Source organism: Myxine glutinosa, chromosome 1 (assembly GCF_964187855.1).
Source record: "Myxine glutinosa chromosome 1, kmMyxGlut1.1, whole genome shotgun sequence".
NCBI classification, from domain to species: domain Eukaryota; kingdom Metazoa; phylum Chordata; class Myxini; order Myxiniformes; family Myxinidae; genus Myxine; species Myxine glutinosa.
In genome coordinates, this window is record NC_136261.1 from 305,431,855 (window position 1) to 305,451,854 (window position 20,000).

General features: G+C 45.9%; 1 protein-coding gene across 3 annotated transcripts in view; it reads left to right on the forward strand.

Annotated features, from left to right (window-relative positions):
* NCKIPSD (NCK interacting protein with SH3 domain) overlaps positions 1-20,000 on the forward strand; it is a 143,482-nt gene that overhangs the window by 107,139 nt on the left and 16,343 nt on the right. For all 3 annotated transcript variants that reach the window (XM_068135396.2, XM_068135407.2, XM_068135416.2), the window contains 6 exons: positions 9,174-9,344; positions 9,443-9,529; positions 9,761-9,899; positions 10,209-10,289; positions 15,167-15,295; positions 15,412-15,504. In XM_068135396.2, the coding sequence (XP_067991497.2) occupies positions 9,174-9,344; positions 9,443-9,529; positions 9,761-9,899; positions 10,209-10,289; positions 15,167-15,295; positions 15,412-15,504 (700 nt within the window). The remainder of the gene's footprint in view (positions 1-9,173; positions 9,345-9,442; positions 9,530-9,760; positions 9,900-10,208; positions 10,290-15,166; positions 15,296-15,411; positions 15,505-20,000) is intronic.

Below are 20,000 nucleotides of genomic sequence, written 5' to 3' on the forward strand. Positions count from 1 at the left end.
TCGGCACGGGCCCTCTGGCTCCACCCTTGATGATGATGGGCGGGCACGCCCAGGATTCGGCGGCTCCTCCCCCTTCTCCAAGCCTACCTCGTGGCTAATGGAGTCGCGGTGAAAACCGCCCAATAGCTGCGGCGAATGCAGTTGGCAATTGAGGCTTTATTAAATGAAAATGCAAGGGGATCTATCTATTTGAATTCGGTGCAATGGAGTGTCAATTAATGGAAGACAAATCCTTAGCCTAATACACAGAATAAGGAAATAAACTACCAACAAGGAGGAAATCTAAGATTGGCTAACGTGATTGTTTATGACCTAATTACGGGACGCACTTTGACCTTTATACACAACTGGAGGAAGGAGGGCGATATTTTTACAACAATTTACACAACATTAAAAAAACACTCCTCATTTCCACAACACTGCACCCTCCTCCTCTTAGGCACGTCCCGGGCCTATTACCTTTACTTTTAGTGTGGCACGTAGGTGTAGTTCCCTCTACATTTAACCTGACCCTGAGTGTGACAGTTTTAAAACATAAATAAATATTTCCCGCTGCTCCATTGCACCCTGCCTAACAGATTCACGCCCACAGCTAACCGAATTGCGGAATGGTCTTCAAACTATACATTTACGGTGGGGGCGCATTATTTACAATGACTCTACTTTATTTACAAAACGCAACCCAGGACCTGCGATCATTCTTTTGGGGGGGGGGAGACAGTCTGCCCTGCATCGATGCACCATGAAAGCACCCACAATGCACCAATACACCCTCAAGCACCAATCGGTGCACAGTCACCACAGTTCAATAAAAATAAAAACAACAAACCCTGCTGGTGGTCTCTTGCTCTTCGGCTCCCTCTGCTGGCTATGGTTCTTCCAGATGTTGTCATCTTCTTTGCTGGCGGCCTATTTGCAATAAAAGGAAAGTGCACAACCGTGTCCATTTTTATTTATTTATGGCCCACAGGGCCGACTATTATAGTTCACCTGTGGGGCATAGGTGCCCTGTGACCCAGGTCCGCCAGCAAGATCTCGGGCCTTCATGGCCGATTCCAGCAGAGGGGCCATGCCCCAACCCATGGGGTCCATAAGTGGTGCTCAGCCACAGACATGTGGTCCATAAAGTGGTGCATCGATGCAGACAGCTGGTTCCGGGAGTTTCGGGCGCACAATGGCGGACTCCCGCACGCTCCCCTCGGCGCCCAGTGGCGCACAGTCCTCGTGTGGGAGACAAGGGGGGCGGAAAGACAGGCGAGCGAGGGGTAAGGTCACAAGGGTACACATCAATAAAGGCAATGCAAGGCGAGGTGCGTAAGGAGTCGGAGCGGAGAAAAGCTCGTCCCTACCGTACGTCACCCCCCCTGTCACCTACTCTACCCTTGCCCTTACCCCATATTTATAACAATCTACACATTTACAAATTCGTCACTAATGTCACGTCTTCCCCACATTTCCCCTATACCAAATTCGTCTTTACTCCCACTACTTCAAAATTTGCCATCACCAATTCATCATCAATCCTCATAAGGAGGGAGAGATGGAACAACAGCACAATGTCACACCCACGTCATGATGCATCTCACATTCCAAACATTTGCACCAAAATAATAAAAACAACCTGGCATGGTGTGGAGGTACGTCACCCCAGGTGAGTGGATGCAGATGGTGCAAGGAGATTTCAAACCTAACTACTTCCTAAATGACTTTAACACACTTTACACTACCCGGGGTCTTTCCCTGCCAATCCATTGGCGAACTTACACTATGGGTTCTAAAAACCAATTCCCATTGACCAAACTGTGGTGCTTCTCAATTTGGGGTCTCACTCCCCCGATTCATCTCCCGGTGCCCTTGCACAATTTCCGGGCTGAGTCGTGTAGCTCTCCCAGCAGGTCTACCCACCTGCACACCTCCACCACTGTAGTTGCCACCCGAGCTTACCTAGCTCCTCACCCTAACCTATCTAACTGGGGAAGGCCCCTCCTGGCTCTGTCACCCCTCGGTGCCCTCTGGCACTGGGCTACCCGGGTCCGTCCTCCGGATCCTCGGGCCCCATCCACAACAACTCTACCGGCTCCCAGAGCCCACCTGCGGCCTCACCTGGCCGACATCCTCACAGTGGTGGAGTGCCCAACCAACTACACACACTAACAGGCTACACGCCCAGCCATTTCCACGACATGAATGCACCCATTCAACCATCATTCTTCCACACGCACCACAGATGCCAATATCCAACCACAATTTACCTGTACCCTCTACTAACACTTACACTACCCTCCCCGGGTATTCGTGATGGGGTCCATCCTCCTTTCCCCCATCCACACCTTCGCACCATCCACTCCACTCCACAGTTTCCACCATACTCACTCCACGACCATCCATTCCAATACTCCATATATTCCACACTCCATGTATTTTACACAACCATTCTCCATACACCTGCAGTTGCACACCTGTGCAATCACTTGGTGCCACCTGCACCCTCCTTCCTCCCTGGACCATTTGGTCAACACAACTCCAATACAATGCACAACCAAGTATTCCTCATACGCTGCTTCATACACTTCCATGCTCAATACAACTCACAATCACAATCATTTACTCATACCCTGCTCAATACACTTTCGATCCTCAATACAATTCACAATACATTTTTACACACACACACGGCATCATCTCATCTAACTACTCCCCTCTGGAACTTGCGCTTCCCAGTCGCCCCTTATATTATTGCGCTCCCTCGTCATTATAATCCAACTACCCTCTATGTCCCCACTACCGGTTCAATGTTGCTACCTAAACCTTACCATTACCTATGGTCAATCTCTAAGTCCCTACACACGATATCCTAACCATCCCGGGCTAGTTTTCACTGCCATAAACCCCATAAACTAGTGCTCCTTTGCCCCCGCTGTGAGAGATGGCAGAGTTGCCATCCCACCACATCGGGTATCTCTCACTACCAATTTGGCTCATCCAATTCCTGCAAATCAAAAAATTTCCAATCACTGCCAATTCTATTCACTTTTTTTGTTTTTCATTTCGGATCAAAAACACTATCGTCATCATCACAGTCCGCTAAACTTGAGCCTCGGTGCGTCGTTACATTCTCAAAGCCCGGCTTCGCACAGCCGAGCAATGAACGCGGGTGGTTTGGTCGCCTGCAGTTGGATCCGTCCGGCATTCACGATTCTGGGGAGGAGGCATGCTCGGGCCGAGGTTCCACGCATCATCGCGGCTCGGAACCTTGCGGTCCCGGGTCCGATGGCTCAATCTCGCCCGGTCGGAACCCCGCCCCCGCCACCAAGGGGCACCGTTCCGCTTCCTCCTACTCGCCCTTGAACCGGACCGGTCGCCTCGCCCGACAAGGCCCGGACTCGACCGTGCGGGGCCCAGCATCCAACAAAGTGCAACGTGCACCGAGCGCCCGCGTCGGCTATCCGTCGCCCTAAACGCTAACCTGTTCAATGTCGATTCTTCACTTGCATACGCGACCCGTTTCACACTCGCAAAACCTGGCGTCTCGGCGCCACCAGTGCATCCCACACACTCCGTCAATTCCACCAACGCACTCCCTGTTACACACCACACCTCCCGCGCACCTTCTTGCGCACACTCGCCGTTCGCACACCTCTCCTCCGTTACGTCCTCCGTAACACTCACCATGGGCGTGCACTCTTGCATCCACCCACTACCGCACTCCGATGTGCTCCCTCGCACTCGCGCCACAACCAACGCAGGTGTGCTTTCTCGCACACCCTCGCCGTTCATCCCATACGTGCATCCTCGCACCCGCTCCACCACCAACTCACTCTCCGTACACCCCGACGTGCATTCTCGCTCGCACTCTGTTTCACACTCGCGCTTCGTCACACGCTCACCCCTTGACGCACACTTTTTTTCCACACGCGCGCCATTTCCACTCACACGGGACCCTTCACCAACGCCCGGGTGCCATATCGATCCCAATCGCGCGACAATCTTGTTGTCGCCAAGCATCCTTCCACAAAATCTCCCCGCACAATACACAGCACGACTCACCTGGGGGATCCTTTTCTCCACGCGCACCTGCAAACTTTCATTGGTGTTATTAAGCACAGCATCGTGATGTGAGCAGGGACTTTGCACATTTTCCATTCCTCCCTGCCGCGAGTGCTCTTCTAAGCCCCCGGTCTCTCCAATTTCAATTCCCAGCACTTTTTCTTTATTCACCACGACGACCGCTGGCTGTATTAAAATTCCCTCTTCTACCTCAGCGGTCGCCGGCTGCCTCACACCCCGGGTCGCGATTTCTACCCCGGTCATTTTACCCGCGCTTTTCTCCGCTTTGCTCAACCAGCGCTTCTCGACCCGCGTTACCTCGTCGTGCACCCCTGGGACCTGCTCGCCCGATCTGCCCCCAAGGTTCTCCCCCACTGCCAAATTGGTCCCCATCTTCCTTTTTAACTCTGCATTCATTTCTTTTAGTTCCTTCGTCATTTGAACACCCATGTCGTTAATTTACCTGGTGGATATGAGCCCCTGGGCATACATTTCGTTTTCCTCATTCCATTGGGTCAGAAATTTCGACAAATTTGCAAAAAATGGATCCCAGACCGCTGACAACGCGGGCTCGACTGCCGCAACCATGTGCGAAGCGCCGCCATTTTGTGCACCTGATACCCCCGCGACCGCACCTTCTTTGCTCTCCTCTTCCACTATTCCCCCTTCTTCCCTGGGGTCCTGGGTTACCCCTAACCCCTCTTCTATTTCCCCCACCGGCATCCGATCATCTTGACCAGCCATGGCACGATTTCCAAATTTAAGATTTTAAATAAAACAAAATTTTGGGCCACCCGTAATTTTGAGCGCGCTATTCGCGCTTCAGGTCCGAATCTCACCCCCAGACACCACGGATAAGGTGTTGATTTGCCAAGCGGATGGCGGCCGCGGCCCGAACTATTAACAATGACTAAGACCCGATTCCTTAAACGTGGGCCAAATCGTGCCACAGATATTCAATGGGGAAAAGACAAAGGCGACACGGATGTGAAGAAGAGGAAGACAGAAGTAGGAAATACGAATATAATTTATTTGCTATTTACAACCAAAAGAAACCAAGGAGAAGGAAGGATAATAAAATAATTTACAGAAGAAATCAAGGAGACACAGTGAAAATTCTAGCTTATCTACGCAGTCTTACTTAGAAACCCAAGGACAAGACAAACAAAGACGGACTCACACGAATGGGAATTTGCAGGCAGGAATGATCGGAAGGAGGAATAGCTTGGCGGGAGAGGAAGGTTCAGCGGGGATCGGTCAGGCTGGAAGCGGACAGCCGCCGTCAATACTCGAGCTGGGATCGCCAAACCGCCGCGGTTCCAAACTGCACGGCGAAGCTCCTCCGGTGCACCGTGCGCTCTCCAAAGCTGCTCCTTAGAACTCTTTCTTGGCACCTCTGTGCAACTCTCTCTTGGCGCTTCTCACTTGGCACTTCGCACTTGGCACTTCGCACTTGTTCTTTCGCCCTTGGCACTTGTTCTACTTGGCACTTGTTCTACTTGGCACTTGTTCTACTTGGCACTTGTTCTACTTGGCACTTGTTCTACTTGGCACTTATTCTACTTGGCACTTGTTCTACTTGGCACTTCGCACTTGGCACTTCGCACTTCTGCCGTATCTCTGACTCTCCCTTCGGAACCTTCTCACTTCTCCTCTCGCACTTCTGTCAAAGGCTTCCGCGCGCGCTTTTTATAACCCGCGGGCGATCAAGCCGCCGGCCTCTAGAACACGCCCATCGGTGAGCTCGCCTCGGCCCTGATTGGTCGGCACGGGCCCTCTGGCTCCACCCTTGATGACGATGGGCGGGCACGCCCAGGATTCGGCGGCTCCTCCCCCTTCTTCTCCAAGCCTACCTCGTGCCTAATGGAGTCGCGGTGAAAACCGCCCAATAGCTGCGACGAATGCAGTTGGCAATTGAGGCTTTATTAAATGAAAATGAAAGGGGATCTATCTATTTGAATTCGGTGCAATGGAGTGTCAATTAATGGAAGACAAATCCTTAGCCTAATACACAGAATAAGGAAATAAACTACCAACAAGGAGGTAATCCAAGATTGGCTAACGTGATTGTTTATGACCTAATTACGGGACGCACTTTGACCTTTATACACAACTGGAGGAAGGAGGGCGATATTTTGACAACAATTTACACAGCAATAAAAAAACACAATCCTCATTTCCACAACAATATATATATACATACACACAGTGCATTCAGAAAGTATTCAGACCCCTAAACATTTTTCACATTTTGTTATGTTGCAGCCTTATGCTGAAATCGTTTAAATTCATTTTTTCCCTCATCAATCTACACTCAATACTCCATAATGACAAAGAGAAAACAGGATTTTAGAAAGTTTTGCAAATTTATTTTAAAAAAAAAACTGAAATATCACTGAATTTATTTTACAAACACACGCAACTTTCAAATAATAATAATAATAATAATAATGATGATGATGGTGATGAATTAAAATCTCATGAATTCCTCGAACTTTGAGGGCGACCCAAATGATGGTGCAGCAAAATCGTGCACTAAGTGAGAGGTAGGAGAAGGTGAGGACGCTGGTGAGGACACTGAGAGGAAGGCAGGAGAGGGCGTTGATGGTGGAGGGAGCAGAGCTGAAGAAATGGGTAATGGTAAACTGTCTAACAGATTGCCCAACATTTTTATGTCGCTCGTTGTATGGGAGCAGCACATTATCCAAGCCCCTCTTGAACTTGATGTACCTCTCCACGACTGGGTCAGCGTCTTGCACCCTGTCGACAAGCGCCCACATGTCCTGCAGTAACTCGTCTGTGAGGTTGGACCTCGTTACCTCTTCCTCACCACTGCCCGCCGCCGCCTCCTCCTCGGAAACCTTTGGAATGGCCTCCAACTCCTCCTCGGTGAGTGGGTTTAGGGAACGGTTCAGCATCATGGTTTTCTGCGTGTTGTCCTCGATCCATCATCTGAGTTTCCTCCATCCTTTCCATGTGGACATTCCGGACATGGGTGACCACATTCGTACTCAATGCAGCGCTCGTTGAAACTCTCTCACAAATCGCCTTCTCCTTCTTCTGTATGTAGTAAATGGTGGATTTGTCGACACCGTAATGCCTGCCCACAGAGGCCACACTCTCTCCTCTCGAAAACCGGTCGAGCAGCCCCACTTCATGGCTCGGGCTCATCACTTTCTTCTGCCTCTTGGTAGTCGACGCATCTCTGACACTGGTCTTGTGCTTGGGAGCCATGATTGAACAATGAGCAGAGCGAGAGTCAAAAACGCAAGTTAAAGCAACGGGACGAGAAGGATGATCGAGATCCAGGACACAGTCTGTATATGTAGGAATGCGAACATTGTGGGTAGCTGCAGGAAGGGTGAATACCCTGGACATTTTTTGTGGGGAATGTTATTGGATGATACCGTATTGAGCCTATCTGATAATTTCAATAATAGATTTATTGAAGCATTTGCATTCGATAATTCGCGGAGATTGACATGTTTTCGTAGCTGATGGAACATCCCCTGAAGCGTTTTCATTGTGTCAGATCTCTGATGATGCTTTACCATAAATTGCAAATTGTAATCAATTTAATGAAGCGTTTGTATTATATAATTTGCAGGGTTGACTTTTTGTCGTAGCTGGCTGAACATTCCGCGAACCCCTCAATTATAGTCCGGCTAAACTTCGCGGCCGCGAAATGGCTGCTTTCTGCATGGCTGGTAAAAGATGGGTTTTATAAATGTGTCAAGCTAGCGGCTCGCGAAATTTTTTTTTGCGCCCTGAAAAACCGCTAATTCACGGAACATGGCCACAAATAGGAAAAAAAACCCGCATTTTTGCGGAACACGGCCGCTAATAGAATAAAAACCCCGCAAATTTGCGTGACACTTTTCTGCGAATAGAGAAACAGGTTGCAGTTTATCGACCGTGAATACACGGAACCCGCGAATAGCGGGGTCCGCCTGTATATATAATGTATGTAATCATGTATATCAAATGTTTATTTATTTTAAATTGTTTTTCAGCGATGAATGAACGTTAGTTGTTTTTTTTTTGTTTTTTTTAATTGGTTCATATTACCACAATAGTCATTCTTTTCTGCATTTAAAGTGACAGACGTTTATGTGCTGTTTGTGTTTTTAAATTGCATGGCTATATTGGTTTGAAACTTTTTTTTTTTTTTTTCCTGAAACATAAACTTCATTAAAGTTGAGTTTGGTAGGATAGTTTAGAGTTGTACAAACTCACATCTGAGCGGTCGAGCCTGTGTTTTGATCTCGGCCCAGCTCTAAACTGTCACCCTGGTGTTGTGCATACAGGGCGAGGCATCAATGTGTGTGCCGTCCCTCTGTCGGCCGTTGTGCTAGAGCACTATTCTTACAACACTGTTCGTTAGTGAACCTTAATAATCCTGCAGTCTTTCACGAAGAGTCTGAGCGTTATCACCAGCATTATGGAACAAATTACAAATTCCGGCTTAACTAACTGATTCAATGTACCTGAAAGTAATAAACCATGGAGCATAAGCCTTCCCAAGAGACTCCTTTGGCTGCAGCGACACTGTCATTAGTTATGAAACATTTGATTGACACTAAAGTTAAGCATACACTACTCACAATAAGTTAAGGATATTGGCAGGTTCTTCGGTGTGGTTGATTTTGTGTATTAATTATGTTGTAAAAAGTTGTTGGTCCTAATTCTATGGTTATTAATGAGTGTGGAAAAAACACAGCATTCTTGATTTCAATACCCTAACCCTAACCCCTATTAAAAAAATTAACTCACTCCCACAATATCCCTAACTTATTGTGAGTAGTGTTTATAATAAATAATGCATTATTTTGAATTTTTTCTCCAAAGCCACATTTTAACAACATTTTAGTACCATGTTTTGTTGGTTGTTCATATAAATTATAAACCATGTTTGTATATACAAAATACATTGTTATTTGTATGGTTATTTTGGGTTTGGATATTAGCACCATGTCATGTTTAACTGATTTTCCATTAATTAATGGGGATGATGTTTCACAGGTTTGTACTAACACCAGATTCGTAAAATAAAAGTGTATCAATAGGGAAAAAAAACTTGGATCACAATGGATTTGCTTTGTGCGCAAATGCTGGCTCGTGCTTAGGACGTTGAATCTGAAGTCCCACGGGGACTTCCAAGCCGCGATGCACTTCGGCTAGACGAGATCTTCATGGATCTGGCCCGGCACAAGGACGACGCACAGCAGCGCAGCTGGGCCCTTCACGAGGATGAGGCAGTAATCCTAGGATACCTGGAGGAGCTTCTCTCTATTCTGGTGATGTTTGCACGTCGACTGCTTTTGAGGCCGAGGCTTGGTTTTCCTGGTAAAATTGGTGTTTACAGAAATCTATCTGTGTGTGGTTCCACCCGCAGACGGATGCCAACCCTGATATCTGCAGAAAAATGTGCAAACGTGATGACTGTGATCCCGTGCATTCGCTGGTAGCCTATTATCAAATGGTAAGGGATTTTTTCTTCGAGTTCACACTCCTGCAGTGCTCGCCATTTAAGCTGACATCACACGAGCAAGCTGAGGTTAAACTCTCATTCAAAGTTAACTTCATCTGCACTCAACAGCAGATTATTGTCCATCTTCCATCGTTTTTGTCGCCTCCACCCCCATACATCTCACTCTGTCGGCCATTGGCCTTTTCTTATGTGAAAACCACTGGTGTTGCTAATGTTCCACAGGAGCACAGGATCTCTTTGCGGCTGCTACTCCTTAAGGTCTTTGGGGCCATGTGTCATCTTGACGGCGCCATCGTCTCAGGTCTGCTCAACTCTGTTCTGCCCATGGAGCTGGCGCGAGACATTCAGGCCGATACAAAAGGCACGTTTCTCTTCCACTCAAACCGCCTAGCTTTAAACGTGGAATCTTACTGGAAAACGGTGGTTAATCTCCCAACTGAATTTTTCAATGTCGTCATTGCAAAATGCAAAGTTTTGATGTTGAGCATGTTTTGTGTCAAAGTGCACGGCTTCATGCTCCACAATAAGCACTGCAACTTGTACTTTTCACTCTGATCATTCTCAACTCTATCGTGGGTGTACAGTGACCTGTGAGCCTTGGAGATGTAAAACGATTTGCTTCTTTGTGTTTTATAAAACCGTATTTGTTCATGTTTCTATCATCCCTCAGAACTGCAGAAATTGTGCTATTCTGTACTACTACTTACCATGGTGTTCAGCATGGGAGAACCACTTCCTTACCACCACTATGGTATGGTAATGACTCAACCAAATTGTTGTGTCTTTCTTATCTAGCTTTGCATGTGTGCATGACTGTCATCACTCTAATAATTAACTAGAAAGCATCTGAAAATGCAAAACCTGTCCACATCTCCTTTCTTTTCAAACTTCTTCCGTATGGGGAAAAATGACAAAAACAGCGAAAGAAAATACAAAAAACATTGACGATTTTCGGTGACCTTGACATCTTGACCTCAAAAAGAATTGGCTTCCAGCTTTTGATTGGTGAACCAATTCGGTGACCCAATATACAAGTTCTTAACAATTCAGGTCAATTGGATGAAAATTGACGATGTTGTGATGCTGATCTTTGACCTTTTGACAAATTATTTATTTGGCTTCTCCATATTGTCACAAAGCTTTGTCACAAAGCTTCACAAATGACAACGGCTCAAATGGTAAAAAAGTTATGGCCTGGACAGACAGACACAGAGACACACAGACGCACATACACACACATGGACAGACGCACACAGCAGGCACAGACGCGCACAGGCAGGCACAGACGCACACAGGCAGCCATAGGCAGACACAGACAGCCATAGGCAGGCATAGGCAGACACAGACGGGCATAGGCAGACGCAGACGGGCATAGGCAGACACAGACGGGCATAGGCAGACACAGACGGGCATAGGCAGACACAGACGGGCATAGGCAGACACAGACGGGCATAGGCAGACACAGACGGGCATAGGCAGACACAGACGGGCATAGGCAGACACAGACGGGCATAGGCAGACACAGACGGGCATAGGCAGACACAGACGGGCATAGGCAGACACATACGGGCATAGGCAGACACAGACGGGCATAGGCAGACACAGACGGGCATAGGCAGACACAGACGGGCATAGGCAGACACAGACGGGCATAGGCAGACACAGACGGGCATAGGCAGACACAGACGGGCATAGGCAGACACAGACGGGCATAGGCAGACACAGACGGGCATAGGCAGACACAGACGGGCATAGGCAGACACAGACGGGCATAGGCAGACACAGACGGGCATAGGCAGACACAGACGGGCATAGGCAGACACAGACGGGCATAGGCAGACACAGACGGGCATAGGCAGACACAGACGGGCATAGGCAGACACAGACGGGCATAGGCAGACACAGACGGGCATAGGCAGACACAGACGGGCATAGGCAGACAAAGACAGGCATATGCACAGACAGGCATAGACGGACAGAGACAGGCATATGCACAGACAGGCATAGACGGACAGAGACAGGCATATGCACAGACAGGCATAGACGGACAGAGACAAGCACAGACAGCCATATATTGTGAGGTGGTAATTCTCTGAGTGAAACCAACCTATTACATTGCAGCATGTGGTGCAATACATGTTTCCACTTGGTGGAAAAACGTTATTTTCACTCGATTTCACTCCACAGTGACTGGCGTTTTAAGTGAAAATTATAGTTGTGAAAAATCTTTGAATTTTTTTTGTTGTTGTTTGGTTACAAACTTCACTTTCAAAATGCTGTAATCCGCCCTAGAATGCTCGGTGCGCATAAGCAGAAACCCCAACAAACTGGTGTGTTTTGGGCAACATAAAGTATATTGTGTGTGCGAGATGAGGATTGTGAACTAAAATGACTCGCAAAGCTTCTAAAATAAACCAAAAATACTTGGAAACGTATCTGCGAGAAAGGGGTGTGCATCTACACAACAAAGCAGTTGGAGAAATTTTTCTGTTTGCCTAAAAAGCTGAGATCTTGCAGCTTTCCGTTCTGCAAAATGTCTCAGACGTGGCATATGGACGGCACGTTCTACCCGACCTCCCCGATCATCCCTGTCAGTGAGGGAAGGTCATATATGGGGCCTATTGATGCACAGGGTAAGTTTTAAATCATGATATTTACTATTAATCATGTTTGGGAGCTGGGGGAGGGGAGTGGGTGTTGTATGGGCTGTGAGTGCCATTATAAATACAGTATACTTTTTATCTACTGCCGCAATATTCACTTCAGTGCAATATATACTTCAGCGCAATATCCACTGCCGCTGCAGGAAATGGAATGAACTTGTCACCTCTCATCCATGGATATTTCTTGTATTCCTATATTTCCGCGAGTCCAATTTCCATTCAGGAACAGAACAATTATGGATGACCATTTGGAAATTGCCAATCTTCCATCTAAATGTTAATTTTGTTAAAAAAGACTCTGAATTACAGATTTTGCGCCAGCAACAGCAGATTAAAAGTGTCCGGTGAACAGAACTGTCACTGAAAACGCACACGGCGCATGCGCAAAAGGCCCGTTTAGCATTTGTGCGTCATTTTGAAAGTCCCGTATTTACAAACTCCTGCTCAAACATATTGGGGCCCCAACGACTGTTGCTTTCCGCAGCCACGTGCTGCATCCGAAAGAAGGAGAAGAAGTACTGTTAAAAGTACCGTACTGCGATCATCGTGGAATATAAAAGTAGAAAAATGTGTCTGGATGTCAGCAGCTCAGAGTGCATGTTCACTTGTCCCAGATCTTGAACTGGTTGGCCAGGCCTGATATTTGACTGAAGCTGGGAGTTACATGGAATTTCTCAGAGAGCCAGCGATAACTCGCTTGCCTTTGGTGGTACTTCTTGTAACGACATTCATACAGTGGGATCTTTAATGTCTACCAACTAATGCTAACAGATGGTACACTTAATTTAACGTTCAACTGAGGGACAACACACTTTGTGAGGTAACGCCCGGCCTGCGAAACACCAACCCAAGAGTTTGTACCCTGGTCGGTAATCTATCCCAGAATAGACAACTCAGAAATAAATGCACCGCCTTTGCACCATCCTGCATAGAGAATTGATCAATTTTATTTGAACTTAATTTCCCACTTTTTTCTGCTTTATTGATATTTACCTCTGCCTCCAAAGGTTATGTTTTCACCACTGTCTGTTTGTCTGTCTGTCTGTGAGCACGATATCTCAAAACGTTATGGACGGATATGGAAGAAATTTGGGGGACAGGTTGAATGTGTGACCAGGCTGAATTGATTTGATTTTGGTGATTATTCTGATCTGGCCCACATGTGGGCCCATGTGGTAATTAAGCAAATGACATCCCTGCATGCTTAGGGTCAAGTATAACTGGAGCGATGAGACTGTGTCGCCAATATGCCTCCGCATAGTCACTGCCCATGACAACGGGTATATACCCTCGTTCACTGTCCTAAAAATAAATAAATTTGATTTAACTCTCTTCACCTGTTTTCAAGTGTCACATTTTCACCGGCCATGACAGGTTTAACATTGATCGGTGAAGTGGTTTTAGAGAAGGTATTTTTTAAAATAGCGGTTTTCAAGCTAATATGGCTGCCATACCACATGATATATGACCTTAAAATGTACACTCTGCATATGTATGGGTAGGGGGGTCACGTTTGTGAAGTTTCGTGTTGATCGGATAAGGTTCGTTTTTCCATCCAAGATGGCTGCCAAACCATGGTGACCGATGAAGTCATCATTTTCAAACTATATGCAACGATGGTGTTAGATGACATTTGTATAATTTCGCATCGGTAGGGTAAGCGGTTTCAGAGATATAATTATTTAATATTTTGCTTCAATCCAGCTCAGCTGCCACACCATGACCCATGATATTTTCGTGATCAACTTTCAATCGCCATGCCTAGTCAATGACACACGTAAAGTTTCGAGTCAATCGATTTGGTGGTTTGGGAGAAGATTTATTTTTACGGTTTTAGGTTAAATCCAATATGGCTGCCAAACCATGTGACCTATGATGTCATAAATTAAATATTTCAATACAAATGGGTCATAGATCATGTGCATGCAATTTCAGATTTTTAGGATAAGGAATTGGATTAAAACATTTCTGGCTGGTATACCACTTCACCAATGATGTCATCATTATCATGCTTTTGTTCCCCATTGGAACTACTTGACAATGTGCCAAGTTTCAAATTTTGCCATTCAGTGATTTCCGAGAAATAATTTTTTGAATTATTTGCATTTAATTCAAGATGTCTGCCATACCACGTGATCTATGATGTTACAACTATCATACAAACATTCTGCATGGGTGTGACTCCTACCCTGAAAGTTTCATCTCAATCGGACATGTGGTTGCTGAGAAAAACGAGGTTTAGCCCGTGCGGACGGATGGACAACCCGAAAACATTTTAATCTGCTTGCATAAAAATGCTGCACAGGCCTGGTTGCCGATAATTATGGCTAGCATGGCTGCAAGAGGAGATTTCAGTGACTTTGAAAGAGGAGTGATTGTTGGGGCGTGTTTGGCAAGAACTTCAGTGACAAAGACAGCTCAACTTGCTGATGTTTCACGAGCAACGATCTCTGAGGTGATGTCGGCATGGAACTCCGAAGACATCAACAAAAGGGCAACAGTGGGCGGAAGAGTATATTCCAGGATCATGATATCCGTGCATTAAATTGAAGTGCGATGCAAAGCAGGCCAGCAACTGTAGATCAATTGACTCTAAATTTCAACCTGGGTCACAAGCTGCCAGTTTCTTTAAAAAAAAAAAGAGTCCGCAGAGAACTCCAAAGAGCAAATACCATAGTTGGGTTGCAGTGCACAAACCGCTCATCACACCTCACAATGCATGCATCCCTCCTGCAGAATATGGTGGACTCTATGCTACTGGCTTCATGTGGTGGCTTCATGCATCCAGGCCATACTGGCTTCATGTGGTGGCCCAACGCTCTATTAAATGACGTTACATTATTGTTTCCCTTTCTTTTGTCCACTACCTGGCTATGGCTTGAAAAGTGTTTGTCTGTTGAATATGTTTTTACCTTTTGTACCATGTTGACATGACTTCCTTCCTCTCCCATTACAACACTACAAGAGCATCTCGATGAAGGTTTCGTGAACTTTCTCCTTGATGTGACTGAGGAGGGCCTACCTTGTGACCCCTCTGACCAATTGCCTGATCTGGTGGTGAACCTCCTGCTGGCTTTCAACCTCCATTTCCAAGGTGAATTTCTGATAAGCACTCCCCTACCAACCAACATTTTATTTTCCTTCAACATTTGCCATATTAATAATGATTTAAAACATGTGCGCCTGTGCTTGAACCTTTCTCACCCACAGTTCCTTCCAATAACATTGTCATGGAAACTCTGGCCAAGAAACTCACTGTGAAGGCATTCAGCGAGAAGCTGCTCCTTTTGCTCAACCGTGGTGGTACGTTGAACATCAATAATAATTGCAAGTTATCTTGTCATGCTTGTTGTCACATTCGATTTTCCCCCCACTCCCCCACTTTATTATCATGAAAAACTCATTTAGTAACAAAGTAATAGAATGCCATCCATTTATTCTGTTGTAATTTCACCTCTGAAGACAATTTGGCCCACTTTCTGTTACCTTCATTTGTGTTCTCTCGCTCCTTGTAAGCACCTTTGCAACGTGAGGTACGAGCAGATGAGTTGGCTCACATCGCCCTTGTGCTTGAAATTATTTAAGGGAAATTTATTTAATTAGGTCATTGGTCATGATTTCCGAAGAGATGAACTTTTAAAATTGGTCATGATGTCTGGATGCCTGTCTGTCCGATCGTTCATCTGATAACTTTTTGCTATTTTTGTTGTTACTTATCACCCAGCTGATTGTTCTGAAACCTGACACATGAATACAAGACAGTTGCCCGCACCATCGTTCGGGCTTCGATTTTTCAATATCAAATCATGTGGCCGCCTGGGGGGAGGTGGGGTGGGGGGTGGAGGGGGGGGGTGGAAGGGAGGGAGGGTTACCCCCACCCAAACTTCAGATTTATACTCGTCCCTTATTTACCAACCGATTGCTCTGAAACCCGATACAGCTCTTCTACTCGATGATCCGTGGGATCACTCTTATTTATCTTGTTCAATGACTTCTGGCTAGTTTTAGTTCTTCTTCATTTCTTAATTAGAAAGGGCAAATAAAATGTTTGAAAAGTTTGGTCACACACGTCGTATCAACTTGCCAAAAAGTTTACCAGCATGCATTTTTGTTGGAGCACTCCAGTAGGGATTTTGTCTAAGTGCAAAATCTCCACCAATGTGTTTATTTTCACACCTGGGGAATGTGAAAAAACATTGCTTCAAAAAGGGGCCATGGTGCCCAAAAAAGGCCAACCCCTGCTCTGCGGGGAAAAATGGCCTCTAAAGGTTGTCATTCTTCCCTCCAGGTTTTCAATACTGCTGTTCACCATCATCTCAGATCATCTCAGATCATCCCCCATACAAAACCATGATCTTTTCTACCCCCATTAACTCTCCCCAAGCTCACATCCCTCCAAATTTACAGTTCTTCGCTGCTGAGAGTTTGCTTCCGTCTCCATCTTGTCCAAATTGTGTGTCTGCCCCTCCCCCTCATTGTGCCCCACATCCCTTTCATACTAGTCAGGGCCCTTAGGGATATTTTGGTTCAAATTCTTCCAAAAGCATCAAATTTGGCGCAGATGTTGCCCATGCCATACTCTTTCGATTTTTGACGGGCGCCAAGGGCGGTATGATCTGGGGACCATACCGGTCCATCCCGCCATGTCACCTGACCTATGACGTCATAATTAGGATATGCATCCAATCACATGGCGTACTATAAGTGGTCAAAGTTCAAAATGAATCGATCGAAAAATGAAGGCAGGGATCCATTTTTAAGGTTTTCATAAAATCCAATATGGCCGCCAGGTCACATGACTTATGACGTCATATTTATGACATGTATACAATCATGTATACATGAACCCGGATCATGATTGCACAAAAATTAAACACAAGGATATGGCAAACAGTTCATAAAACATCAAAATACGTACCTTTGTAATTAGACTGATGAACTGCATATGCCTGAAAATTAGGAAATAGACATGTAAATATTTCCTCTAATTGTCAAAAATAAGGTCAGAGTTCGATTACCCAACCCAGAAACATAAAATGGTGAACCTTGCGTAAATCTTGACAAAAAACTCAAAAACCGACATGTTTGACTCAAAAGTGACCTTTAAGATGACCTTGAGGGTTGACCTTGACCTCGAATCATCAAAATAACATCATAATTGGATTCCTCGACCTCGAAAACCCCTGAAAAGTGGTATAATACATGATTCCAACCCTTTTGGTTATTTAACTGATTTTCCTCTATTCCGGGTGGCGGCCATTTAGTATTTCGCCAATATGGGGCCCCCGGGGGGGGGGGGGCGCCCGTCTTGGCGCCCGTCAAAAATCGAAAGAGTATGGCATGGGCAACATCTGGGCCAAATTTGGTGCTTTTGGAAGAATTTGAACCAAACGGCCCCAAAATATCCCTAAGGGCCCTGACTATACTCCAAGTCTCTCTCTATTGTGTCTATCAACCCTGCTGTTTGTGTCCCCCACCTTTCTTTCTGCTGTTCTTTTTGTTGTATTACATCCGGATCCATTTTGTATTCGAGCTCCTCAACGAACATCGACTTTGGAAAATATATATTCATGCATTCTGCTTGCCTATATACAGACTTGGCATTTAATATGGAATTTTTTTTTTTTCTTGACTTTGGTTTACTTTCTTAACTCAGTATATCAATCTGGTGAGTTTCTTTTACACTTTTGTGATTTATTTGTTAAAAGAACCATGTCACTGATTGTCTGTCGCAGCAAGAAGTCAACAACAGGATTATATCACAGGTGGCGTGGCAAAATGTACGGACAGGTGCATTTGACTATTGGCTTCACAGTCGGGTATACAAGGGTTGTTGCGTTCTGTATTGGTGGAAAACAACTGCTGCACGTCTCCAAAAGTTATTGCCGCTTCCTCTGGAGATGGTCCGTCAACTCGACAATGCTGTTTGTCCTGGAGTGTTGGCTTTACGAAATTACAGCATGAAAGAGCGTGCTATTGCTCGGCAGTATGGCATCACTCAAGGTCAGGTGTCAAAGATCCTGAAACGAAATGCTCAGAGGGGCGTCCCTACTCCAATACCGAGGCCAGGACGTCCCCGCAGAACCACAAGGAGGGATGATCGCCAGCTGCACCGGTTAGTCCGCAATGGCCGTACCAAGTCAGCTAATCGGCTTAGGGCTGAGTGGCAGCAACTGACAAATGTGCCTGTATCCAGAAGGCGAGTCAACCAACGACTGGTTCAAGCAAGCTATCGTGCCAGGCATCCCCTGAGAAAGCCACGCCGGACCAGACAACACAGCCAGCGCCGATTGCAGTGGGCCAGAGAGCACCGTCAATGGCAGCCAGGACACTGGAATCACGTGACCTTCAGTGACGAGTCTAGATTTCTGGTCTATCGTCAAGATGGCCGCGTCCGAGTGCGCAGACAAGTGCATGAAGCCTACAACAAAGATTGTATAGTGCCAAGAGTCCAAGCTGGAGGTGGTGGGGTGACCATTTGGGCTGCTTTTCATGCAGGGGGCAAAACTGACCTGGTTGTTCTGAATGGAAACCTGAGCCAGTTCAAGTACAGGGCCATTCTGGAAGAAACATTGCTTCCATTTGCTCGTGCAGCCTTTCGAGGAAACTTTGTCTTCCAAGATGACAATGCACGGCCTCATCGTGCTCGCATGATCCAACACTTTCTTGCTGACCGTGGTGTCGAGCATATGGAGTGGCCTGCCATGTCCCCGGATATGAATCCGATTGAGAACTTGTGGGCAGAATTAGCGCGTCAAATCGACCACTTGGACCAGCAGCCGACCTCTGTGCGTGAATTGCAGCAGGCTATTGTCACTGGCAGGCAAGCGATTCCTGTCCAAACCTTGGCAAATCTTATGAACAGCATGCCTCAACGTGTACGTGCTCTCCTGAATGCTCGTGCGGGTTACACGAAGTACTGAACTGTAATTTTACTGTCAGTAATCCCAGTCGTAATTTAACTTTTGTTTTTGTTAAAAAAAAATTTGGCTAATGTGCAAAATAAAGAGATACTTCTGGAAAACGCACAGAATTTTAACACAGTACTGTCCATGAATTTAGTTCGATATCAGTTTACATCACTTTCAAGGATGAATTTATTTGTTTCGAAATGTCAAATGTGGTTTTTGTTTCTTTTAAAGGTCACATTAACAAAATCTAGAATAATTTCAACATAATTCCAATGAACTTTTGGTTCTAAGACATCTTGAAAAGTAAGTTCACCCCCACAAAAAAAATATTCCATATTAAATGCCAAGTCTGTATTATTATATTGTCATGTTATCATATATTATGTTATATTATGTCATATTGTTATTATTACATATTATTGTTCTTATTATATTATAATAATCATTATTATTATTATTATTACTAGGGCGTGCCCGTACGTGGGTGCAAAAAAACATGCGTGCAAACAACAACAACAAAAAAAAACTTTGAAACCACGTGGCAGTAACGACCACAGAACCCCCCCCTCTATTTACATGAAATGGTTTGGTCCATTCGCAAAGCCAAAGCGAACGGCTTGCAAGTACGGTAGAACCCCCCCCCCTCTATTTACATGAAATGGTTTGGTCCATTCGCAAAGCCAAAGCGAACGGCTTGCGAGTACGGTGACCATACCTTGGGAACCACTTGTCCGATTAATTTCAAACCTTGAAAAGGCACATCCTCAGGTCCCCAGCAATATATCTGGCAAGTTTCAATTAGATCGGACCCGTGGTTGTCGAGAAACAGCGGTCACAGACAAACACACACACACACACACAGACACACACACAGAGATTACTGGAATT